This window comes from Panthera leo, chromosome D4, assembly GCF_018350215.1.
Source record: "Panthera leo isolate Ple1 chromosome D4, P.leo_Ple1_pat1.1, whole genome shotgun sequence".
NCBI lineage: Eukaryota > Metazoa > Chordata > Mammalia > Carnivora > Felidae > Panthera > Panthera leo.
Window position 1 is genome coordinate 66,859,924 of NC_056691.1, and position 27,362 is coordinate 66,887,285.

The 27,362-nt window shown below is 42.7% G+C and overlaps 2 protein-coding genes across 2 annotated transcripts in view; both read left to right on the top strand.

Moving 5' to 3' along the window:
- FKTN (fukutin) overlaps positions 1-16,899 on the top strand; it is a 94,963-nt gene extending 78,064 nt beyond the window's left edge. Inside the window, exons 11-12 of the mRNA XM_042912289.1 lie at positions 4,633-4,742; positions 16,819-16,899. Of these exons, the coding sequence (XP_042768223.1) occupies positions 4,633-4,742; positions 16,819-16,878 (170 nt within the window). The 3' untranslated portion in view covers positions 16,879-16,899. The remainder of the gene's footprint in view (positions 1-4,632; positions 4,743-16,818) is intronic.
- Positions 16,853-17,170, top strand: TAL2 (TAL bHLH transcription factor 2). The gene has a single exon (XM_042912290.1). It carries the CDS (start codon positions 16,853-16,855, stop codon positions 17,168-17,170), a length of 318 nt encoding a protein of 105 aa, XP_042768224.1.
- Positions 17,171-27,362: the final 10,192 nt, after the last annotated feature.

The following is a 27,362-nucleotide window of genomic DNA, read 5'->3' on the forward strand; positions in this document are numbered from 1 at the left end:
TAAATTTAGTAATCCTCTTTAAAACTTATTTTCTCACTTACTACTCATTTGTATCCTTTTTAGTTGACCATTCCGAAATTTGATTTAGCAGCAAGAGCCCTTTAGCAGCTGGTATCATTATTCTTAGGCTTCTGTAAGTTTAACTAATTTCATATTTATCACCAGTTTTTTTTTTTCCTCATCTAAAACTCCTAGATTCAATCTTTCCCTCTAGTTTCAATAATTTGGAGAAAATTTTCTAGTGAATGAATATTGCAGGAAGGGTAATTGGGTGACTAATTTTCTGAACCTATATTACCACCATAGTTTGTCAGCTCTCTTAGAAGAATGATAGTTGGAGGGTGTACGAGTTTGTTTTGGAGCTTAAACTGTGCAAACCTCTAATCCAACCACATCCTGTTTAACAGGAAAACCAAAGGGTGACTTCACAGACCAAGGGAAAGCCTTTGCTTTTAGGAAGCTGTCCTTGCCTCCTGTCATGCCGGTTATCATTCACCATGAGCTGTCTTTCCTCCATATCCTATTGGAAGACCAGAACATGTGTAGCGGTACTGTCCAAATAGAGCATCCGGTGATGCTGGGAATGATCTCTGTCTGCACTGTCCAGTGCAGTAGCCACTAGCCACATGTGAGTATTGAGCACTTGAAATGTGGCAAATATAACCAAGAAACGGAATGTTTAATTTTAAATTAAATAGCATCATGTAGCCAGTAGCTAGCAATATTGGATAATGCACATTGAGAGCGTTTGATGAGAGCAACAAGGGCTTAGGAGTTGTACAGATTGAGACTCAAATCCAGGAGCACCACTTTCTAGTTTTGTGATCGTGGGCTAGTTATTTAACTTCTGAGTTCCAATTTTTTTCCAACTAATGGGGCTGAAGTTAATACCTAACCTCTAAGGGTTATTATAAGAAATACAGGGGGGCACCTGGGTGGTTCAGACTTCTGTACATTTCTGCTGTCAGCACAAAGCCCACTTCAGATCCTCTGTCCCCCCTCTCTCTGCCCTCTCCCCTACTTGGCGCTCTCTGTCTCTTTCAAAATAAATAAATAAGTAAATGTAAAAAAAAAAAAAAAAGAAATATAGGAAATCTACAGCTTCTGGTAGATGTTCAATAATGATAGATATTGGTAATATTATTATCTTGCTTTTATTTCTACTTTTGCAATAAATCCTATGAACATATTTTCCTAATAAACCCAAGGAATAATTTTTCTGTGAGATTAGATATTTAAGAGTACTCCTGGTAGAGGGCCCTCTCCTGAGATCTGGTGATAACAAATGACCCTGATCTCAAAGGCACAGTTACATGCTTTGTCTTCTAGGGAGACAGGACATGGGATTAAAACAATACTTAACAGAATTGAGTCTGAAAGACCAAGCTTAGAAAAAGGGACCAAAGGTCCCAGACTTTGTGGAAGGCAGCCTGAGCATCCAAAGCTAGAAAAAGCTCTAGGAAGGAGGGCAGGGGAGGGACAGTGAGGTGCAGCTGGATCTTAAGACTTAATGAACAGAAAATTTGCATGAAGAAAGGGAAGAAAGCATTTCTGAAGAAAGGAAGTCAATAAAATCACAGAATGGGCTTTATAGGACAGTACATAACACTGCCTGGCTATAGTCTATGGCCATACTACCCTGAAAGCGCCCAGTCTCATCTCGTCTCAGAAGACCACCTGGCTATGTAAGGATAAATAGTTTAAAGAAATACAACTAGAAAAGTGGGCAAGGAGCAGACTGGGGTGGGAGGGGGCCCTGAATATCCTGCTGTGAAGTTTGGATAAGAGAAAGTGTAGAAACGATATTTGAATAAGAACATGATGTCTTTAATAAACACTCCTGGCTAAATTACTACTCACAGGTACTGTGCTGAGAACTGAGGTTCATTTGTTGTCTCAACAAATATTCATAAAGCACCTCCAAGGCCAGGTGGGGATTGGGGAGAATTTAGGTTCACTGAGACTGATCCCAGAAACCCTGGGATCCCTACAGTTGCAGGGACAGAGGACAGAGGCTTACCCAGGTGGACATAAAATGCCAAGTGTCTCAGGTAAGGTCACTACTAGAATTCCCAGCCATTGCCAGACACAGACACAGGGCATCCAGGGACAGGAAGTGTTTGAGGCTGAGGGGCACTTGGTATTGGTCTGGGAAATGGGGCTGCAGGCCACAGAGAAGAAGTATTATGGGACCAATGTAGGGTCTTATCCAGAGGGTTCAGGGAATTAGAGAGCCAAGACAAAAGTGTAGATAAATTGGGGCAGGAGAGTTGGTAGTGAGGTCCTGGGTTCTGGAGGAGATTTGAAAGCAATTTCTGGAAAGGGGTAAAGGAGTGAGGACACACTGGTCAGTGTTAGACCTGAGGCAGCACAATCCAGCAACGTGAGAAAAGTGGGGAAGAGGCCGGAGCCATTTCTACACCTGTTGCTTCAGCTGGAAACCAGGACCGGTTGCACTCTCCATGTGGAGACAAGTCTTAGCTATGGGAACTGGGGAAAGCAGAAGTCAGGAAAGGAGATGTGCCCAGGAGAGATGTTAAATTCTAGGTCTTAACTTGGTCCTCATTTCCCTGTTGTCTGTCTGCCTCTGGAGGATCTGGTCTCCAAAGTGGAAAGAGGAACTGTTCTAGTTGTACGACGGGGCAACTTGTGCTAACAACGGACTTGACTCTCCTTAGTTCAGGCAACTTGTAAGGAAGCCAGATCTCCACCAGCCAGGGAAGATAGATGTGCTCTTGGGTAGTGCAGAAGTATGTTTGTGGCAAGAAATCAAGGTTTCCTCTGTAGGTTTTTTATTGGTTACATTTAAAATAACATCCTCTAATTGTCCTAAGAAGCCCCAGTGGAACCTCCTGAAAACATCTGCTCAATTTGAGGGTGAGGGGTGCATCCCTCATCCCCTCGATGTATGTGTTTGGTTCGGGATTTGTCAGTCTGGGAAGCTGAGGACTCTGGGCAGCTCAGGCCTGGCAGATTTCCCCCACCTGCCTAAAATATGACCCAGGGGGGCAGAGGCCCCTTCCCAGCCCAGTCCTGCGCCTCCACTCTCCAGCCCCTGGAGCTGTGGCCTTTATTTCAAGTCTGGTCCCCAGGGGGCTGAGTGAGGAATGAGGACAGCTGATAAGCCTGGCATTATTGACTTTATGGGGAGTATTCAATGAATTTACTTTCTGCGAGAAGGCTGCACTCTTATCTGCTGCCCACAGAGCGTCCAAATCCTCATCTATGGGACCCATTTGATGAGTCATGTCTCTTATACAAAGACCAGAGAATATAAAGAGGAGAAGGAGCGTCCCACCCCACCTCTTTCTTTTCTCCAGTACTTGGTTCTGCTCCCCCCACCCCCACCCCCACCCCCACCCTTGCTTTCCCACTGCCCTTGGGGTTATTGGCTGGAATTAGCACTCTCCGCTCCAGCCCTCAGAGTGAAGGCCAAGCCAGCCTGATCTTGAGAGTGTCAGCAGCTGGGCACACCCAGGGCTGCGCGTCCCTCTAATTGTCACTATGGGAAGAAAAGCCCACTTGCCTGAGGCAGTTATGTGCCCTGCTTTCTGCTGCAATGGTCAACATTTGCTCTGGACAGGCCTCAACACCAGGTGTCCTGATGGAGATATGTGTGTGCATGTGTGTACTGGGTGTTACTAAGAGGTCCTCGGTCTGGGGAACTGGAGAGTAGAAATTAATTCTAAGAGGGATCCTGACGCTGAAGAGAAACTCTTCTTTCCCCTCTTTGATATCTCCTTCATCCAGCTCTGGGCTCTGTTTGATTCAAAGGAAATGAATGCTTCTTAGCAGCACAGGACCCAAAGCAATTGGAAGGAGGGAGGTGGGAGCCAGGATGGCTGGGTTGGGCAAATGAAAGATAAACAGGAAAGTACCCTGTGGAGGATATTAGAGGCATGTGTTCAGACTCTCAATCTAGTTTTAGAATAGAGTTTTTCCTGGTAATAAAAATGAAAACATTTATTGAGCAACTATGATTTTATTAGTTGCCTGTTATCACCGTTTTTAAGAAGCATTTACTCCAAATCACTCACTGAATTTTCACAGTAAGCCATGAAGCCTCGGCTTCATGAGAATGTTTCCAATTCGTAGCTGAGAAAATTGAAGCTGGGAGACTTTGAGTAACTTGCTCAGGATGGCAACGAGTGTCAGAGCAAGGATTCAAACACCAGTCAGCCTGCCTCTGCAGCTGATCAAAGGCCTTCTCTTAGCTATTACCCACTTGGTATTTCTTAGTACTATATCCCACTTAATTCCCAGCAAATCGGTGAGTATTTGTGATTCCTATTTGTTTAGAAAACAGCCTCAGAAGGGTGAAAAAAATTTATTTTGCAATTATTTCAGGTTTTTGTTTCTTCAATAAGTAGCCAGTTTAATTGAGAAGGTGACACAGCAGTATGGGCCTCTAAAGCAATTAATAAATTCCTCTACTTGCGATCCGGACCAGTAATCTTATCGTTGTACTTATCCCAGACAAGACACAGGATTAGACAGCAAACAGAGAAAACAGAGGAAATGAGAAAAGGCATCCAAAAGATAGTGTTACAAGAGTGCAGGAAACTTTGCAAATCTGATTGTGGATGGATCATTCAACACCCCCCCCCCCCCCCCGCTTCTCTATTCAAACAGGGCTTCACATTTGGATCCAGTTGAGGACCATCCCTGAGATTCAATGTTTGATGCTTCTTCAATGCAGGATGTCTGCTAACTCAACGAGGCAGGCTGTGGCCACCTTCCAAGTAAGGATAACTTTGTTTACAGAGTAATATTGTTTCTCTTCCTTGGTCAGCTAAAGTCGCTGTGTGCTGCAGGGGAAAAAACCCAATGGACAGAGGGTTTTTTCCCTCCTAAATCAATTTTTTTCTTTATTGTTCCTGTCTGTGAATATGTCCAGGGCCACAAAGCCCGTATACATCCGAGACTCTGGTCTGCAGATTCTAGCATCTTTCCTTTTCTGTCATGACTAGGGAATGACTCAGGAAAGTCCAGAAATGACAATAAAGCAGCCAGATCTCTCTTTCCTTGTGAGAGAAGACCAAAGCTCTCACCCATCCAGCACCCTTCCCAGTGCTCCAGTAGAGATGTGGGCCGTGTCAGCTTATTTCTCCTTCCAGATGCCCTGCCTTTCTCTGCAGCCACTTGCTTTATTACTTTTTCATTTGGAGGAGGTTAGAGGAGAGGAGGCAGGAAAAGCCTCAGAGGAGGTAAGCTAACCTCTAAGTGACTCTGTGGGTCCTGTGAATGCAGTGACATTAACGTCCATGAGAATTTACAGCCACTGCTGGCTCTGGAATGATGTTTGTCTGAGAACCACTAGTAAAACAGCTGCATAGGAAGTCTTGCTTCTTTGGGCATACTTTTTCATATTTAACTTCTTTGGGAGCAATATTTTGTTTTGTCAAGGATGATAACTCATTATGTAACTTTATAATCAAAATATATAATTTCTCACAATAAATGAAAAAAATTGGGTGTAATACCTTGCATGACACCTAGTACTTCGTGCTAAATAATGGGGTAGACGATTTGGCATCTGGCTTCCCTAACTGGTGCTCAGTATTACCCCCAGGTCAACCCAGCACCCTCTCTCTTGTCACAGCCTGCTAGGTAGTCTCCTCACATCTCTTCTCACCCTCTGCGTACAGCAGCCAGAATGCTCTTCTCTTCTTAAAAAATAATCACCAAAACCTCTCCTGTGGCCTGGGAAGCATTCATTTCACAGCAACAAGCTATGTGTCTTCTGACAGAAAGCAGGGGAGGCTGGACGCAGCCATTTGGAGAAATGAATCCGAATGAATGCTGTCTTGCATTCATTCAACAAATGTCTTATCAAGCAGCTTTCATGGGCAGTGAGCACAGCTTGTGGGGTTTAGCAAGTGACAAAGTTAAGTCCTTGCCCTCTTGACACTTAGTGTACAGCAGGCAAGCCAATAAGCAAGTAAACTAGAATGAGATTTGCCGTGGAGAATTCATCATGGCGATGGTGCCCCTTTAACAAACCAGGGTGGAAAAGGAATTTCAATTTGCCAAATAAAGTTTCACAGAAAGATAAAACCTGTGGCCAAGAGTCACACCCACACAATGACAAATTCACTGTAAAAGAATGGACACTTTTATTTTGAGAATGCAGGGTAGGATGTAATAATATAAAATTCATGACGAAAAGCAAGGCAAAGAGGGCCGTTTCACATCGATATGGGGTACAGTTCTCTAAATCAATAAAACTTTCATGAGTCTTCATGTGTCAAATGCACCGTATCTTAAAATATAAAGATCTAAAGCAAATACTCCTGGACAAACCGAAAGGGAGGAACAAACATGAAATAGTAGAGGGAGATTTTCATATAACCCTGTCAAATAGATTATAATAGACCAAAACTCCCCAGAAGAATGCAAAGGATTGATTTAGTGGATGTGTATAAAGACATTTTATTTTTCAAACAGAGCTATACCTCTACAGCTTATGGATTATTTGTAACAGTTGATCATCTATTTTACCAAAGAGAAGCTCTCAATAAATATCCCAAAGCAAAAAATGTATGGAGCATATCTTTGACTACACCACAATAACATTTGAAATTAATAGCAAATGGCTAACCAAAAGTACAACAACAAAGAAAATTTCAAAGATTTTCTTTAAAAAAGAAAAATTAAAATAAACAACAGATGTTAGAAACTAATGACAGCGATAGCATAAATGGAAACACAGGATGACACAAAAGGTATATCAGAAGAAAAGTCATAGCCTGAAAATTAATAAAATAAGCACTCAATCTAAGAATGGGAGGTGGAGAGAGAACAAAATAAATGTAAGCAAATGAGAAAAGCAGATTTAATAAAGATAGAGTAGACATTAATTGTATCACAGAGGTAGTTATCAAAAAGAGCAATAAAATGCATAAGCTTCTGCAAAGCTAATCAAGTAGAGAAAGAAGTCATGAGCACATAACATGAGGAATGAGAAAGGCAACACAAATACAGATATTTTTTTAAATCATTGAATATAATGTATATATATATATATATACACATATACATACACATATATATGTATATGTATATATATATACATGTATATGTATATGTATATATATATATATACATGTATATGTATATATATATATATATAATATATAACACTTTATTAATGATTTTGAAAATGTCAAAGTTTATATGTCAAAGTACCAAAATTGATTTAAGAGATACAACACTTGAAGGAACAAAACCCACCTAAAAGGATTTACTAGTGAATTCTATTAACTTCATTAACTATGAAGAACCAGCTAATTCATGTGATGAGTAAATTGATGGGTGCATACATAATAGGTGGATGGAAGAAGGGATGGATGGATGGATGGATGGATAGATGGATGCATGGATGCATGGATGGGTGGATGGGTGGGTGGATAGGTGGATGGATCAATGGAGAGATGGATGGTTGGATTGGGGCCTAAATATGCAGAATTGGGGATTGGGAAGGGAGCTAAGAATGAGGAGAGAGGAAAGGAGGTTTAAGACTGGATAAAGCTGATGCTTGACCTCCAGCCAAAATGACCTTGGCCCCCCAACAACCTGGGCTGACAGAAATCCCTTCTGAAACCCCCAGGTTTGGTCTTTCCTGAAGCTGACACCCCCTGCACATAGGACTAGAGGTCCAGTATTCACAGGCTAATCCAGACAGATCAATTAAGCCAGCAGAAGCAGAGAGCCTGACAATGCCAGGCTCTCCTAGCGACCTGCCCTTCCCTCGCCAGGAGCCCGCAGGTGCAGTCTCTCCAGGGGGCAGTGAGAGCCATGAATAGTAAGGGTTTTAGCTTGAGCACACAGAGGCGTTTAGCTGCCCAAACTTAATCCTTCAATAATCGGATTATGCAAATTTCTCCTCCAACCCCTTCCCCTGGGGGACCAGGACCTAGCCCCTAACTTTCCACATTGGGAGACTGGAATGGGAGAGGGCCCATCATCTGAAGAATCACCGCTAAGTGGAACGGTGCACCAAAATTGTTTCCCAGTTTTAAAAATGATAAAAGCAACAATAACATGTAAGACATTTTTGAGAAGAGAACAGATGTCAACCCTGGTCCCCATGTGCCAGCACAGTTATGCCCCTTTCTCTGTAATCTTCGCCTTTCTGTCAGCCCTTGTTCAGTTGTACACAGATCCCACTCTATAGCTGATTGTTTCATTTTGCGTCACACGTTTCTGATCATGCTACCCTGTTGCCACAATTCTTTTTTTTACAACCACAGAACACGCCATTAAGCAAATACATTACCTCACAGGTTTTTGGCTAAGAGGAAAGGTAATGTAGGTTCATGCTTTAAAATACAACATGTGGTCTATGAGAATTGTGACCTAACAAGGCATGGCAGAAAAACACGGGCCCTGGGAGGCCTCAATTCCCCTTCCACGTACATAAGACAGAAGGTCAGAAAGAAGACAAATTGGGAATGTTTGTTGGAAATATTAGGTTGTGTTTTTAGAGGTGCTTTTTGTGCACAAATTGACCAATTAATTCTCCCCAACTCACCCTCCAATGCACCCTTTGTGCTGCCACCAGAATGAGCTTTGTAACCTGTAAATCTAAACATATCGCTCCCAGTTGGCATCACAGGGACTGTCCTGTCCACCACTCCTACTGTGTAATTCCTACAGCTTTTCCCACCTTTCCAGCCAAGCAACTGGGACCCCTGCCTTGGGTCTGTGCTTTAGATGGCCCTCTACTGGCCCTCCAGTCCCCATCTGGTGCCCATTTCCCACATTCTGTGAGACTGACGCACTGCCTGCTGTGCTAAGGAGGCACCTCCATTTCCCACATTCTAGATCACACTCTGGGTATTCAGGACCCCTGGATTTCTGCTCAAATGGCCCTGAGCCCATTTCAGAGCCTGCACAGGGCTCTTTCTTGGGTCTGTGTGCACTGGGAATCCACATCATATACACAAGGCCCTTCACATAGCAGGACAGAGCTGGGCAGCGGGGAAAAAAATGAGTCAGGAGTCTCCATCTGTACCCTTGTCCTGGATCCCACAAATGTCAGAGGCAACCTATGCCTCAGGGCTGGTTTAAATGCCATCCCTCCCACAAGCTGTCTCTGATCCTCCAGCTAGAATCTTTTGCCTCCCCAGCTCCAAGTTCGCACCCTCTGGCACTCAGGACTGTCTTGTATTTAGTCATTTTTGTCATGCCTCTCCCTCCCAAGGGCTGCGAACCCCTTGAAGCCAGATGTAGAGTTTTCTTTACCTTGTTGCCTCCTGAGAAACTAGCAATTCATGCAACAGATTTTTAAATTTATAATAATAACTGATTTTTTTTTTTTAAGGAGGGGGACAAACAACCACAAATTCTCAGTGGCTTACAACAGCAAAGATTTACTCTTCACTCATGTTACATGGGGGCTGTTGTGGTTGGTTATGGGTTTGCTCCATGGCTTCCAGGCTGAAAGAGCAACCCCAAACATAACCTTCTCATGACTAAGCCCAACCAGGAATGGCTCTTAAAGCTCCCATTCCACAAACTGAGGGTAGATGGGGGGTGGGAGGGGGGGGTGGGTGGGTGATGGGTATTGAGGAGGGCACCTTTTGGGATGAGCACTGGGTGTCGTATGGAAACCAATTTGACAAAAAATTTCAAAAAGAAAAAAAAAAAGCTCCCATTCCATCACCGTGGCTGTCAGGTCTGCTCACATTCCATTGGCCCATGCAAATCACGTGGCCAAGCCTGGACATGCAGTCCTCTCCCACCACCTACAGGGAAGCACTGCCAGTCACATGGCAGTGGGTGGGGCTATATAATTCTCTCCTAGGAAAGGGAGCCAGTAGTTGCCCTCACAATCCTATCACTGACCATATTTCACAGATAAGGAAACTGAGGCAGGGAGAAATAATATAATTTGCCAAGGTCACGTAAGTGGGGTGGACCAGGGATTTCAATCTGAGTAATACAACTCCAAAGTCATTTACTCTTATCCACTAAGCTGAATTGCACTGTGAATTTATTGTACCAAATCCTATGCTGGGTCCTTCAGAGAATGTGATGTGTATAAACTCATTACTTACCCATTCATTAATCAACCCATGTTTGGTGAAAGCCTATTCACTGGGGTTGGGAGGAGACAGAATAAATAAGTAAAGCATTACTAAATGGAGATGAGCACTAAAGAGGAGAATAAATAGGGCAGGAGGGTGAAGAGTCCCTGTGTGTGAGAAGGTGCAATTTTAGATATTGTGCTCAGAGGATCTTCAGGAGAAGGTGACATGTGACCAAAGACCTGAAGAATGTCAGTTCCCTGAGAACAGGGATTTGTGTCTGTTTTGTTTGAGGTTGTCTCCCTGCACCTGAACAGGTGCTGGACCTTAGTAGGTGCTCAGTGGCGACTGTTGAGTGAATGAAAAGAGGTATGTGTGAGGGGGAACTATGTGGATAACTTGGAGGCAGAGTGTTTCTGGCAGAGAAAACAATGCAAAGGTCCTGAGGCAGGAGGGTGTTTGGTGTGTTCCTGAAACAACAAAGGTCAGAGGGACTGCAGTTGACTAAACCACAGGGAGAGAAGGGACAGACAGGTCAGGTAAAGGGTATCCTAGGGGCCATTATGAAGACTTCAGGTTAGTTCTGAGTGAAATGGAGAGCCACCTAAGGGTTTTCATAGGATCATTCTGAGTGATGTTGGATAGTAGATGGAAAGAGAAAGCGTAGAAGCAGAAGACCGGTTAGAAGGCCACTGAAATAGCGGAGCTCTGTGCTGGGCACCGTGGAACCTGAGATGCATAAATCCAGGCGTCTGCCCAGTGCAGTGACTGCTGTACTTCGCAGTGCGTCCTCATCTCCTGGAATACTTAGTTAAAACGCGGGTTTCGGACCCCCACCCCCAGAAAACCCGATCTAGCGGGTCTGGATCGTGGGCCTGGGAAGCGGGAGCACGGGGACCCGGGAGGGACGGGCGGGAAACCCGGGCAGGAAGGGGCCCCGTGGGGCCTGGAGACAAAGGCCCGGGTCCTATAAAGGCAGCAGCAGAGGCGCGGCGTCCAGGCGAGGGCGCACACGGCCAGCGACCGCGACAACGACGGCGCGGTCTCCCGGCTCTTGGCGAGCAGGTGCGTCGATCCTTGCGGTACGTGGGTGCCGCCGGGGCCGGACTCATGGGTCAGCGGGTCTCCCGCGCAGCGCCGGGTCTGAGCCGTGGTCGCCCTGGAGGACAGGGATGTGGAGGCGACTTGGCCGCGGCTACCAAGTCGACTCAGTGAGACCTGGGGGCTTTCCGAGCGGTAGGGGTGGTGGCGGGGCTCCGGGGGAGCAAAGCGGTCCCCTAGTGCGTGTTGGCCCGGCCGCTTCACCTTGATACGGATGCTGGAGACACCCCGGAGCACCTCCTGGGGCCGTTTGGGTAGCTTCTGCGTACCGGTGAGCTTACTCCCCCGAACCTGGCAGGTGTGAAACTTGAGCACCAGATGCGGCCGGGCTCCGCAGGCCCGGGGGAGCGAAGGTTAAGAAGAGAAAAAGGGGGAAAGCCGGGAAGTGAAGTGGGCGAGGGCAGCAGGTCGGGCGGGGTGGGCAGGGGACGCAGGTGCATGGGGCGGTGAGGCGCGGGTGGAACTCTCCCGGAGCGCGGGGTACCCACCCAAAGACTGTGATTCATGGTAAATGTATGTATTTAGAACATCAACATGCGGGGTTATCTAATGAGAAAAGTAACTTGCATAATAGTGTGTGTTCTGATTTTTAAACGACATATGCATGGTATATAAAGGATATATATCATTTATACACACACCAAACTGGCTACTGCTGGGAGAAAAAATTCGATAGATAGATAGAGAGCCTTGTATTTGTTTACTGTATGCACTTGTGTACCGCTTCGTTTTCGTTTTTGTTTTTGTGTTTTTTTTTCTTGGATGAGCATGTGTTACTTCTATAATAATTTCAAAAGGCAAAACCATATCCAGTGTTGGAGGTTAGGTACCTTACCCTAACCCAACTCTATAAACTACCTTTCATCTCTCTCTTTCTGGAGACTATTTTCACTTGTTTTCAAGAAAAAGATGAAAGAAGAAACCAAATGACAGGAAGAGAAATTTAAAGTCTTATGAACAAAGAGCTATATGAGTCTGAATGTCGGGGACAGGCCACCGCAGGAATGTTAGCTGTGACCCTTTGCTGCACCCTTTCCTGTGGCAGGGGTGCTCTGTGTCTAGACACCATTGGCATACAAAAAAAGCAGCAACCCCTATTGGGGGCATAGGTCACTTTCTGTGGGGGCATAATTATCATTCTTTTCTCTGGTAACCTGTGACCTTCAGTGGTGGCACCATAATAGAAGTTTGTGCCCACCTATGTTCCTGTTATATTTACCATCACGCTTCTCCTGCCCAGGCATTTTTAACCCCAGGTTCGTGACACCCACTCACCCAGAGGTCTATGGGTAGAAATCAGGGTTCTATATATCTGGACGGGGAAAAAAATTACATCTTTATTTCCAGTCACCTTTAATCTAAATTTTGCATTTCCTTTACTTATGGGTGATAAAGATTAGTACTGGTGACAACATCACCAACAAAAATCATAAATCCCTTCATCTCACAGATGTTGCAGATCTTTTGAAAAAACCGTTTACGTATCACCGTGTAGAAATTACAGTAGTAAATCATTTAATGTGTTTAAAAAAAGAAAGTGCATTATTACTGCGTTGCATTTTTAAATTATTTTAATAAGTATTAATTATAATTGGTCATTTTTATGCGTCCATGTATTTCAATTCATGCATTTAAAATAATTATTTTGAGAAGGGAACCAACAGCTTTTTATCTTATGTATTTAAAATTATTGTTCTGGGGTAGAGTCCTTCCCTAGACTTCCCCAGACTGCCAAAAGAGTCCATGGCACAAAAAAGGTTATGGACCCTGACCCATCAGGAGTCAGTGGTGACAAGATGCATAAATACAGAGGCATGGGACACAGGCTGTGCCACTGATTCCCTGCGTGACCTTGGGACAACATGCTTTACCTCTGTTTTGACATCTATCAGATGTCTTCTGCTTCTGTGGCATCTGGTGTATTTTTCAAGCTCTTAAATTATTCTGAAATCAAGCTTAGCAGTAATCAGTCCTTACAACTGGGAAAACACTAAATGCAATTTTCCTTTGATTTAATAAGTACTTTAGTAATTTTCCAGTGACCGCTGCTTTGAATTTTTCCAGCTTGTTAAATCGCTGATTTCAATTTCCCCCTGTGGAGAAGAGTAACACCCTTGAGGATAAATCAACAAGGAATTATTAAGCGCCTTCCAGGAGGGCAGGCTACATTTCTGAAGCCTATCTTTTCCTCTCCTTATTTCCTCTGTCTGCTTCTAGCACAATGGGATTGAGCCCTCTTAGAAGAGAACACCAGTTAGTTTATCCTGCCTAATCTTTTTCTTCCCAGCTTGAAAAAGATGGCCCCTGTCCCCCACCCCCCGCCCCCGCTCCCCCAAGGGACTAGAGTTGACTTAGTGAGTGAGCTAAACCCTCTTTTGACAAGAGAAGCTTGAAAGTAACTTTGCTCCCACAGTCCTGGCTGCAAAGCAGCCGGCCTCGGTGTGAGCAAAACTGGATAGTTTTCTATCTTAAAATCCCGTGATTTAAGCTCAGACTGTCATATTTCAGTTTTAGCTGGTTACAGTTCTGACAACACTCCTATTTTCATTGTAGGTGAAAGACTAGGTTATTTAGAAATAAGGTAAGTTAGATAATAAAAAGCAATAGGCAGGTCATTGTGGCATTTCAGAGCAGAAAGAGGCCTTCGGTATCACCTTGTGCACCCCCTTGGTCGGTCGGGAATTCCCCTGGAATGCCTGGGGTAGGTGCTGTTTCTCTGCCCCTACAGCCCCTGTGCTTCTCTCTCCATTCACAAGGCATTGGTTTCCTCGGCATCCAGCAGCCGGCACAGCGTCCGGCACATGGGGTCAGTAAGTGTTGATGCCTAAGCTCGGAGCGCATATGATTGTAATTGGATCATGGGTCCTACTAAGAGTGTCTCCACAGAGAAAGGAAGTAGACCTGAGTGGCTGCTGGAGGGAACCTGAAGCCAGCCAGTCAGCTTGGGCCGCCATGCTTCCCCTTACCACTGGTTCTCAGCACAGCAATCTGTCTCCAACCTAGGCAGAAACAGGAAAGGCAACAAAAACAGGGATGGGGAAATGTCCTGGGAGCATGCAGGTAATTGAAAAATGCTATTCTTTGGAGTAATGACACTTCCCATCTGCATAGGGAAGAGAATCCTTGTATTTATTAGGCACCTATGTAGCAGGCACATACTGTCTCATTTATGTATTCATATGCATCACATAATGTATTATTTAATCCTCACAAGAACCCTGATGATGGCTTTATTTCCATTTTCCAGAGAAGAAATCAGTTAAAGAAGTTAACTGATTTTCACAGACTCATATATCTAAGAAATGGAGAGCTGAGATTTAAAGCCAGGTCTTTCTACATTAAAGCCCGTAAGCTTTCTTAGTTTTTTCCTATTATGAAGCAAATAATATATGAATCTTTTCTTATTATAAAAATGTAAAATGTTACCCAACTGTATCAAATAACACACACCCATCTCCTTTTTCTATCTTTTTTTTTTAAAGTTTATTTATTTATTTTGAGATGGGGAAGGGGGTAGTGGGGGAGGGAGGGAAGTGCAGAGGGAGAGGGAGAGAGACTCCCAAGCAGGCTCCACACTCAGTGCAGAGCCAGACTCGGGGCTCTACGCAGGGGCCTCTACGAGGGGATTGAACTCAACAACTGTAAGATCATGACCTGAGCTGAAATTAAGAGTTGGACACTTAACCAACTGAGCTACTCATGCGCCCCATTCATCTCCTTTTTCTGTCTTCCCCCAACCCCCTGCCCTCCCCCAAGGAACCATGTCAACAGTTTGGCCTGAATCCTTCTAAGTATTATGTTCTACATCCACACACACACCTGTATGTCCATATACTCTTACAGAGCACAACAAACAAATACGTAAATCAGGCTCAGACCTTTTCTATTACACTGTAGCTTCTTTATTAGGAAAACAAATCGCTAAATTACAATGAACATTTACCTTCCCCTGTTTTATTTGTCGAGATAATAACTGTAATCACTTAACATTTATTGAGCACTTCCTGTGTGCCATTTTGCTAAAGTGGTTTACGTGGATCATTTTATTTGTCCTCACAGGTAGTACCTGGAGTCACCCTTTACTTATGAGGCATTTGATGGACAGAGAGTTGAAGTAGATTGCTCAGGGTCACACAGCTAGGAGGAGCAGAACCTAAAGCCAAACCGGGGTTCTGGCTCCAAAGCCTATGTTTCTAACCACCATGCAGATGCTTCCATTGGCGACTGGCCCCTATAGAGTCAGGGCTCGATGGTAACAGCGTGGCTTGTTCTAATAAACTGAGACCATCATTTGGTCCCTACAGAAGGGCAAACGTGCCAGCACACGTGTAGTGAAATGACACCTGGGACATGTTGGCCTCCCTCAGCCAACCCAGCAGTGTCTATAGTACTGTCACTACAACCAACACTGCTTGCGTATGTATGTAGCGTGAGTGCCTGGCACAAAACAAATGCTCTATTTGCTCTTGTTTCCCTTAGTTTATAGTTCACAGAATGCTTTCACATGCAACATTCCCCTCAATCCTTACAGCAGGCTATGAGGAGAGGATGGTATAATTACACCCATTGTAGATAGCTAAGGAACTGAGGCTCAGGTTGGTGAAGGGACTTAGGCAGTGCCTCACAGCTGGTTGGTGTTTGGTGCTGTGATGAGAACACACACGCTCTGAAGGGAAGGGTGGCTCTTCCCCTGTGCTAAACTCCTGCTCTACCTTCCCCCAGAATTGCAGGGATCTGGGGAGCGTTCTGCTTCTTTATCATACAGAGTTCAGATAGGGATGAGGGTGTTCCTACTTGGAGAGTAGAGCAGTGGTGTTCAAAGTCCGCCACATGCCAAGATCACGGAGAGGTTTGTTCGTTGATGCGCCATCCGTGTTCCCATTCACACATGTTAATCCAAGCTGTCTGCAAAAAGGGGACCATGCCTCTAAGAGTTAAAAATGGCAAAGTAAGATTTGGCAGTAGATGGTGATAATCAACTGTCCTGGAGTTGGAAAGGTCACCTGAGTGCCGGCTCGTGGAGGCCCGAACATCTTCTACGGCATCCATGGTAAATCGTCACCCTCACTTTCTCTTTGTCCTTTCTTCTTGTCATGCTGAATATCCCCACTGTGTTTTTCATAAAAGAAGGTCTGAAGACTCTTCACCACTCTGTTCATACTCCCCTAAATGTGGTCCAGTCTGGATATTTTACCTTTTGCACAGTGAGGTCCAACCCTCCAGGTGAGGTCTGCCAGCTAAGAGGAGAGCTGTGCTATCATCTCCATTCCCACAATTGTCTTATTAGTGGAATCTAGAATCACGGCTTGTACTTTTTGAGAATCCATATTCGACTCCCTGTTGGCTAAATATAGATTTTATTTGCACAAGTACTTAAACCTATACTGTGCCTGGTTCTGGACAATTAGGAAGAGTTGGTTATAAAAGCAGTAGTGAGGGTTCTGGGGTAAAATGACCTTGTAACAGGGGGCTTTGAAACAGCTAGGGAGAAAAAGGCTGAAAGGTATTGTTCTTACCCTGTCCTTTCTTCTGCCACATTTTCTTCCCTTACCCAAAGGAAGACTCAGAAAAACCTAAAAATGAGGAAGTGAATTTCCTAAAACCCGGGTCAAGAAGAACTGACATCCCAAATTCTTGGCAGGACATGTGATGCCCAATAGCCCTCTTATCAGGTATTGGCCCTTAGGGCCCTTTCTCTTTCCTGTTTCAGGAACTCGAACATGACCAGGAAGATCTTCACAAATAGCAGGGAGCGGTGGAGACAGCAGAATGTCAACAGCGCCTTTGCCAAGCTGAGGAAGCTCATTCCCACTCACCCTCCGGACAAAAAGCTGAGCAAAAATGAAACCCTTCGCCTGGCAATGAGGTATATCAACTTCTTGGTCAAGGTCTTGGGGGAGCAAACCCTGCAGCAAACGGGAGTGACCGCTCAGGGAAACATTCTGGGACTCTTTCCCCAAGGATCCCACCTGCCGGACAGGACTCTGCTCGGTGACTACCAGGTTCCTTCACTTGACCCAAGCCACCACATTGCATAGTGGGGCTCTGGCTGTCATCACCCAGCGGGGCACTTGCTCAGAAGCCACTGGCTGAGTGACCGCCTTTTGCATGTTCCAGAGTCAACTTGATGAATAAATTTGGGAGGCATGAATTTAAGCCTCATAGGAGGTGGGGCCAGCTGCAGGGAGCCAAAAAGAGGCCATGAGGAATGTGGCTTTGGAGTCTGTCACCCCCAGGGCGGGGGCGGGGGGGGGGGGGGTGGTGGGACACTTCAGGATCTGCATAATGTTTGGAAAAGAAAAGCATCGGTTAAAAACAGGTTGGAAAATCACTGTTTTACTCAATATGTTTTCAATTACAAGGAAGTTTTTCCATAACAGATCTCAGGCCGATGAATAAAAAATGCTTCCCTCAGAACATATTTTAAAGTTAGTTTTGAGAAATGAAGTCTGTTTGATGGAGGGTGAACAAAATAAGGTTGATGAATGTGAAGACCGCCCTCACAGAAACGAACTTGGAGACTTGTGGGAAACTCTGGAGAAGAGATCCTCCTGACATGGGAGGCTTACAGGAACACATCAGATACGTGTGGAAGAGCTCTGCATCCTTTATCTCTATGGAAATGTGAGGTGTTGCTCGCATTGAGCCATTTATATATGTGTTATCTCTAAAGCCAAATGCTGGATTATATCTGTGAGTGGAAAGGACTGGATAATTTGTGATTTAGAGTTCATGGTTTCTTATGAAAAATAGTTAGCTAAAATAGGTTACCTGCCCCCTTAGTTTCGCATGTCAGGCATTAAAACTTTTAATGTAGCCTGAGTTCCTGCTGATTTAAGACCTGTGAAATTCAAACGTAATTATGAAAATCCAAACATTGCCATTTAACAACTCATTTAACAACTCATGTAACAGAGAGCTTAGTTTAAACAAAAGATCTAGGGTAGACAATAGGAATGTAATACCAGATTTTAGTGAATTAATGAATTTGTAATTTGTCCTCCTTGCTGTGGAGCGTTAGCTCAATCGTATGCTGGGAGGGGTGGGACCCCCTAGTCAGTGAAATGGCGTGGATCTGACAGAACTACTCATAAGCATGTGCCACCCTGCTGATTGGATTCAAAGATGGATTCAAAAATGAATCCCATAGCTGAGCCCAGAATACAAATAGTGTCATTTGATTGTCTCTGGGACATTTTATTCCCCTAAAGTTCTTGACGGTACGTTGGTTTTAAAACATTCTGAACCACAGGTAGGAAATTGCTGGATTTGTGATTACAGATTTCCAGTATACACACAATAGGGGGATTTCAATTTCCTCTTTACTCTAGAAAGAAGATATTTGATTTATGGAAGGTTGAAAAGGTTTAGTTTGGTGATCGGAAGAAAGCTAGATGAGGCTCCCCCCAAATCTCATTCCCCACAAATAGCAAGGTCATAATATCATTAACCTCTACCCGGCACTCACGCTCATAGTCCAGTGCATTTATCAGAAGCAATATGTTTTCCTTCTAGGTTCTTTCTTCCCACTGCATTCCATAAACTTCCCTATGGATCCAGAATAGTACAGGGAAACACATGTGCACAGAGACCAGGCTATTTCCCCTGAATGTGCATTTCTCTCTCATGAGGTTATGTGGGCTTAAATGTGTCAAACTACCAACTGATAGTATATCTCAAAGCTTCGATGACAGTTGTCAACTGAACAACATTACTTATTCTCTCATCTGGCATTAAATCAAAATAACAACTTTGACAATATTTTTTTATTAGCTTCATTGTGACATGTTGCCGAGGAAAGTACAGAAGACTTCTTTGCCTGAATGCAGGATTTTATTGCTCTTCTCAGAATGAGTGCACTTTTCTGCTGTTGGGGCCATGTCTGTGTGTACAGAAGGCCTTCTCACTGAAATGTAAGAGAGTGCTCCTGAAAAGTCATGAGGAGATTGAGTTATCATTAAACTATATGAGGGGGGTAATGATTTAAAGAAACTCTGCAGGAAATTCCATTGAAAAATGAATAAACACTTAAAATATTACTTGGTGTAATTCACCTCTTAAATTATGTTGCAAGCTTAGATTTTGGTCTATCAGGTTATGCTGGATTAAAGTGACTGTCAAAAGGAATTGTAGGTACACATGGATCAAAATGTTTGGCAAGGTGTACATGAGGCCAGATGCTAATTGAAAAACTACTCTGTGGTCTTTGCTGTCTTAGGCTCAAGGCTTGGTGATTGCAGTAGTAAGAATTTATGGTTAAAACACTACAGTTCACTGATGGTACATCTCTTTATGGATCATTTGAACGCAACAGAAAAAGTTTAGACAGATTATATCATCTATGCTACTCTGTTACTTGGAAAAAATGTTTGGTCTGCTATGGATACCACTGGAAACTTTTGGAAACCAGGCATAAACGGGGCCATTGATTTATAGAGATTGTTAGATTGGCTAGTTTTACTCCTCATTTTACAGAGGACAAAACAGGTTCAGAGACTTGTAAGTGACTTTCCAGAGATCCCATGGACAATTAGTGGAAAGCTGGGACACAGTGCCTGATTTCCTGGCCCTGTGTACGACCTTTCTACAGCCCTGTTCAGCCACTACGTTTTTTAGGATTGAAAATGGATAAGCACCTTATTGTTATGCTCATCTCTTTTCAACAGTGTTCAGTAATCTTCTTCATATGCCTTTTTATTCAAATTAAATTATTATGCTTTATAGAATGTGATTAGATGTATTAACCAAAGATTTTTTTGTTGATGTGTTTTATGAGTTTTTAACCATTGAATTCGCTATTTAACTATTAATTTATTGTGAATAAATTATTTAAGAAAAGAAATTGTTCTTTTAAAAAAAGAATTTAATAAATTTACTAAGCACATCCACCTGTTCTCTCCATCCTCACAGCCACTGTTCTGGCTTTGACACCCCCCACCCCCCACCCCCTGCACCATTGTTTTTAGTCTAGAAAAAATCTAGCATCCCCTGCTTAGTCTCTCTCTCTCTCTCTCTCTCTCTCTCTCTCTCTCTCTCCCTCTGGCTCTCTTTACTTCACCTTTCACACAGCTCCCCCATTGTCCTTCTCAAATCACAGCTGTGGTCGGATCACTCCCCAGCTATCAAACCTTCAGTGTCTTGTCCACCAGACTGAGACATATGCCTTACCCCAGTAAACCAGGCACTCTGCAACCTGGTCCTTCCATGTACTTTCCACAGTCCCCTAAGTATATTGTACATGCCAGTGAAACTACTTCACTTGATGGTCCCCAAACATGTCCCACTTCTTAATACCTCTGACTTTTCTCTTGTGACTCCACTTGCACACATGAATGTTCCCATTCTCTCTTGTTCTTTTTTCTTAAGTTTATTTTTTTGAGAGAGATAGAGACAGCACAAGTGGGGGAGGGGAAGAGAGACAGGGAGAGAACCCCAAACAGACTTTGCAGTGCAGACCCCAATGTGGGGCTCGAACTCACGAAACCATGAGATCATGACCTGAGCTAAAACCAAGAGTTGGACGCTTAACAGGCTGAGCCACCCTGGCACCCCCCATTCTCTCTTGTTCTACTTGTCCCTACACCCGCACCGAATTCCACTCACTAAAATCCTTCATGACTGATCTTAAACACCACTCCTTCACAAAGCCTGCCTCCTTGTAAACACCATTTCTTACATGAAGTCCTCCTAGATTTCCACCATTTAATCTGATCTCTCCTTTCTTAGAATCCCCTTTTGTGCTTCATGACCCTTATTTCCTCTAGTCAATGTTACAGACATCTGTGTATATGCTGTCCCCCTTCCCAAGTAAGCTAAGATCTTGAGGAGAAGGATAGTTTCTAATATTTACTCCTCATAACAGCCCTGCAAGAGACTTCACTTTCAAAATGAGAAAACTGTAATCAGGACTGCCTCTGTTAAGAATATTCCCCTAGCCTCCCCTAAAAGACAACATTGAAATGAAACTTGATCAGACTGAATTTTCCTGAGAAACCCAAAGTCTAATGCCCTTCTTCAATGTTTGTTTCTCATCATTTCTATTCAATATACCCCTTGTAGCACCTGCCTGAGGAAGTTTCACCACCTAAGAATGGCTTGAGATGGCCGAAATATGTATAAGTTATGCACAACCGGCTTTGTCCTTAAGAAGGCAAAAGATGAAAAGGGTCCGGGAGAATGGACAGCTTAACTGCTGACCCACAGGTCAAAGGTTGGTTAAAAGTCACATCCTTAAATAAAAAGGTCAGAGATAAGGAGGGAATCTAAAAGTCCAATGGCAATGCAAAGCAAGGGATTTAAAATGGCAGGTGTTAGAAAGGAACACCAAGGAATGAATGCACTCAAGGGATTGCAGGAGGCCAGGAGCACAGTCTCCTAAAACACTGTCACTTCTGTGGCCATTACGTTTCCCATAAAGAGGGAAACTTTGCCTTTTATCTTCTCTTTCTTGCCAAAGACCTATCACAAAGAGATCTTAAAGAGCACTAGATTTTAACAAAATAGACATAAATTTATTTAGGTTTGTAATCTACCAAATAAATTTACTCTAAGAATTTAATTTCCAGAGCTCACGAATTGCTGGTAGTCAAGTAAAGCAAGCTGTTGAATTGTGTTATCTGGAAAAATCTGAAAAAACAGGATTATTATCCAATATGTTCATACACTTGGACCTAAGTAATTATCCTTCTGGGAACCTGTCACAAAGAATTAATCAGAATCATGGCCAAAGAAGTATGTACATGGATCTCTATGTCAGAATTTTACAAAGTACATAAAATGATAATAATAAGAGTAAGAGCTAAGTCTTGCTGAGTGCTTACTGTATTCCAGGCACTGTGCCAAGAGCTTCCAATGTATCAGCTCACCTGTCTTCATAGCGATGTTGTATTGTTAACATTATATTAATTACATGTGTCATTCTCACTTCCCAGCTGAGGAAACTGAAGTTTAGGAAATTATTTATCTTGTTCCAGTTTTCTCTGCAGAGTTAGAATTTGACCCTCAGTCATTTTTACTCAGAATTACTGCTTTTCGTGGACAGACTTTTTTTTTTTTTTTTTTTTTTTGCGTCAGAATTCTTCATTTTTATTTTTAAATTTTAAAAATTTGTAGGGGCACCTGGGCGCCTCAGTCAGTTAAGCGTCCGACTTCAGCTCAGGTCATGATCTTGTGGTTCATGAGTTCCAGCCCGGCATCGGGCTGTATGCTGACAGCTCAGAGCCTGGAACCTACTTCGGATTCTGTCTCCCTCTGTCTCTGCCCCTCCCCCACTCACGCTCTGTCTCTGTCTCTCTCTCTCTCAAAAAGAAATAAACATTAACATTTTTTTAAATTTATTATTCTTTTATTGAAGTATAGTTGACACACAATGCTACATTAGTTTCAGGTGTAGGAATTCCTAAATTTTTAAAATCCTGACCACGTTAATGGAACATCGTGGACCAGGAATATTACCCAATAACATTACTGAGTAATCAAACACAACCCCAAAAAACGAAGGGTCCTGTTTAGAAGCACCAAGCTGGGGATAATATTATGATAAGACTCCACGAGGACACTGTCCTGCAGAAGCAGGCTGGGGTGTTCACCTGCAGGAGAAACTATTTGTTCCTCTGTTTGGATTTGCTTCCCACCTCTTCCTCCGCCCGGGCTTAAGCATGCTGATGGTTCAGGGCATTGGTACTTGTGTGTGTGTGTGTGTGTGTGTGTGTGTGTGTGTGTGTGTGTGTATTTGCTCATGCACAAGGTAGGAAATCTGCTCCTCCACATCTCCTACCTGTCCTCCGTCTGGTTTTAGCTCCTCTGGAATTGAGGAAGAAGGAGGGTCTAAGGAAATGGACAGTGTTTTCTTAACTGGCTTGGGTTGCATTCTTTTCCTATATTCCATTTAGACTGTTTGTATCAATTCTTCTTAAATGGTGATAGAAGCCCCAGGTTTAAAAACACTGTGGAATAGCAGAGAATTAAATCTCTCAGATTCATCAAGACTCTGTCTTGCATGTAATCTTATGGTCACCGTGGCCCTTTCCCCCAGTCTGGGAGAAGTGGAGTGCTGAGCTGAATATTTTGCATTGGCTCCAATAGTCAAATCACTTCAGTGTATTTTTTGTATCTTTCACTAAATAAACCAAAATTTAATTTTACCTTGCGGTGTGTGTATGTGTGCGTGCACGCATAAGGATATGTGTACACATTCCTCTTCCCACCAACGAGCAGAACACATGAGAGCGTACAATTATGTCAACAGTTGGGAAGCATCAACCCATACAGGCAGTGCACAAAGAGTGGATTTTGAAGGATTTAAAAAATGCAACAACAGTGACCGGCAAATATGTGGAAGGGAATGAGCTAATCAGTTACATGAGACTATTGGGTCTCTGAGAGAAGTTTGCAGGGAGAGGTTGTCATATTAGTGACGTCTTTCAGTCTTCCCTTGAACCCCTTTCAGTTTGGACCAATGGGTAACCAGATAAAGCTAAAGGTGAGGATCTGAGGTGCCTGGGTGGCTCAGTTGGCTAAGCATCTGACTCTAGATTTTGACTCAGGTCATGATCTCATGGTTTGTGAGTTCGAGCCCCACATTGGGTTCTTCATTGATAGAGTAAAGTCTGCTTGGGATTCTCTCTCCCTCTATCTCTGTCCCTTTCCCACTCATGCTCTCTCTCTCTTTCTCAAAATAAATAAATAAAATTAAAGAAAAAGGTGAGGATCTGTTGGCCTGAGATCCAATTTCTTGGTGTCTCTTTAACACCCTACCCAAGGAGGTAGAGGTCATTGATCACAAGATCTATGTGATCAAAGAGATCACAAAATGAGCCAAATCCCATAAGGAGAAGCCTGGGGTTAAGAACTGTAACCATGTGTCCTGGGAGGTCCTCAGGCTTCTCACATGGTATTGTACTATTCTGGATAGGGCAGGCCCCAGAGATGCCCCTCCTCCATGCCTGCTAGACATTCTGGGCAAAAACTGGATACCTGTTTAGCTTCCAAACAGTATGTGAGAGGAGAGCCCTAGATGTTCTCTGAGCTCGCTCTTCCTGCGTGACTAGATTTATGCAATCAAGTAAACAAACAAGAAAATGTAGCATTTGCCAAATTGGTATCTGAATCTTCTAAAAAGCTTTCACCTTGGAGCCCTAATTTGGGCAAACATCGTAAAATATTTTGGAGTAAAAATGAGTTTTAAGAAGGTAGTCACGTACATAGTTGAAAAGAAAACTTTCTAAGCAAAACTTTAAAAATACAAAATTCTCAAGGCATAAACATCTTTTTATTAAGTACTTCTGTTTAAAGAATAAATATGTGTTATCTGGTCAGATAAAATGTTAGGCTAAAGTGTAAAACAGTTAAAAAGCTATACACTTTTTCATTTGTGGCTACAGTATACTAAAATAAAATGGTCTCAATTCACTTGCCATATTTTTATAAATTGACAAAGTGTCTTAAAATTTATAGTTTTTGTATTTTAGAAGTAATGTTTCTAAAGATAGGATTGAGATAATGGGGGGGGGGAGATAATAATACACCTAGAAAACAGTTATCAAAATGTCACTTTCCAAGGCTATTTTTTAAAATAGGTTCCATGCCTAATGTGGAGCTTGAACTCACCACCCTGAGATTAAGAGTCGCATGCTCTATCAACAGAGCAAACCAGGTGCCCCACCAAGGCTATGTTTTAAAGAAAAAAAAATGTGAGTGGGGTTAGTAAAAGCAGTATTTTTTCTTTTAAAAATATTAAGCTCTGTGAAAGACAATGTCAAGAGAATGAGAAGACAAGCCACAGATTGGAGAAAAAATATTTCCAAAAGGATTGTTAGCCAAAATACTCAAAGAACTCAATAAGAAGAAAATGAAAAACCCAATTAAAAAATGGGCCAAAGACCTGAACAGCCACCTCACCAAAGAAGATATACAGATGGCAATTAAGCATATGGAAAAATGCCCCACGTCTTATGTCATCAGGGACACGTGAATTCAAACAATGGTATTCAAACAATACCATTACACACCGATTAGAACAGCTGAAATCCTGAACACTGACAACACCAAATGGTGGAGGGCATAGGGAGTAACACACTGCTGGTGGAAATGCAAAACAGTACAGCCGCTTTGGGTGAAGGTTTGGCAGTTTCTTTCTTTCTTTCTTTCTTTCTTTTAAAAATTTTTTTTATTTTTGTTTCTATTTTTGTTTTTATTTTTGTTTTTGAGAGGGAGAGAGAGAGTGAGAGAGAGAGAGAGAGAGAGAGAGGGAAAGAGAGAATCCCAGGCAGGCCCTGTGTGACAGCACAGAACAAGATGTGGGGCTTGATCCCATGAACCGTGAGATTATGACCTGAGCCGAAATCAAGAGTCAGATGACTCAGCCACTGAGTCAACTGACTGAGCCACTCAGGTGCCTCTGGCAGTTTCTTATAAAACTAAACATGTCCTCCCATACAATCCAACAATTGCTCCCCTCAGTATTTACCCAAAGGAGTTGAAAACTTATGTCCACACACATACCATCACATGGATGTTGATAGCAGCTTTATCCATAATTGCCAAAACTTGGAAGCAACTAAGATATCCTTCAGTAGATGAATGGATAAATAAGCTGTGGTACATCTAGACAATGTAATATTATTCAGCACTAAAAGGAGATGAGCTATCGAGCCATGAAAAGACATAGAGGAATCTTAAATGCATTTCACGAAGTGGAATGAGCCAATCTAAAAACGCTGCCTACTGTATGATTCCAACTACATGACATTCTGGAAAAGGCAAAACTATGGAGACAGTGAAAAGATCAGTGGTTGCCAGAGTGGGAGGGGGAAGAATGAATAGGGAGAGTACAAGAGGATTTTTAAGACAGTGAAATTATTCTGTATGATATTATAATGATGGATACATGTTGTCATACATTTTTTTCCCTCCAGCAATCCAACATGTAACATTAACAAAAACTAGATTTTTAAAATCAGTGACATTTATTTGTATGGGTTTAACTATGTAATATCTCGTGATAATCAATGACAACAAAGAAGCTGTTTTAGTGAATCTAAAATTAGAATTTTTTAAAATTCCAGCATAGTTAACATACGGTGTTAAATTTCAGGTGGATAATATAGTGAAACAACAATTCTGCACATTACTCAGTGTTCATCATAAGCATACTCTCAATCCCTTTCACCTAAGCAAGTATCCTCCTATTCTTCCATCCTCCATATGGCATTATAGATTTATCAAAACCCTTAAAATGTACAACACCAAGAGCGAACCACTATCTTTTAACTAATGTATCTGTATCTTTGTGCAAACGCAACTATATATTCTCATTTCCTTCTTCTTTTTTTTTTTTTTCTCATTTCCTTCTTATACCACCTTGCTTTCCTTCTTAACACTATATCCTGGAGATCCTCTAATACCATAGAGAACTTTTTATTCTTGTTAACATCTGCATGTATTGTATCATATGGATGTACCTTAGTTACTGTGGGACACTTGGGTTTTTTCCAGTCTTTTGCTGATACTAACAATGCTGCGATGAATAGTCTTCACCACACAAGATGTCCCAAGTTTGTAGATAGACCTGTAGGATAAGAGCACTCTTAGTAGCACTGTGTGGGCATTGTTGTTTACACAAAGAGTCACCTACAGAGCATGTTCACAATTGTTGAGATACATGCCAATCTGATAGGTGCAAATGTTATCTGGATGCAGATGTAATTTACATTTTTATTTTCATGAGGGAGGCTGACATCATATGCTCATGAGTCATTTGTGTTTCTGTGGACCGTCTATAGATATTTTTAGCCCTTTTTTCTGTTGGGTTCTTGGGCTTTTTCTTTCCAATTTCTAAAAGCTCTTTATATATGAAGGAGATCAACACTTTTTCTGGGATGTGAGTAACAAATATTACCCCCCCAATTTTTTTATTTGTCTTATGACCTTCTTTATGATGTTCATTTGCCATGTATAAGAATTTGATTTTTATGCCATACAGTTTATCTGTTTTATGCTTCTAGATTTTGAGTCAGAGTTAGACTTCCTCCACTCTGAGGTTTTTGTCCTTTTGAATTCACTTTAAAATCTTGCTGTGAGGCCCCATCTTTGAGGTTCTGGAGGCAAGAAATGGTGGGGTACAGGGGTTGCTGAATATTTCCTCCCCTTTAATAAAAAAGACTTACTAAGACATTGAAAATTACATATTTGAAGTAAATTGAAATAGACAAAATTTCTCCCTCACCAAAT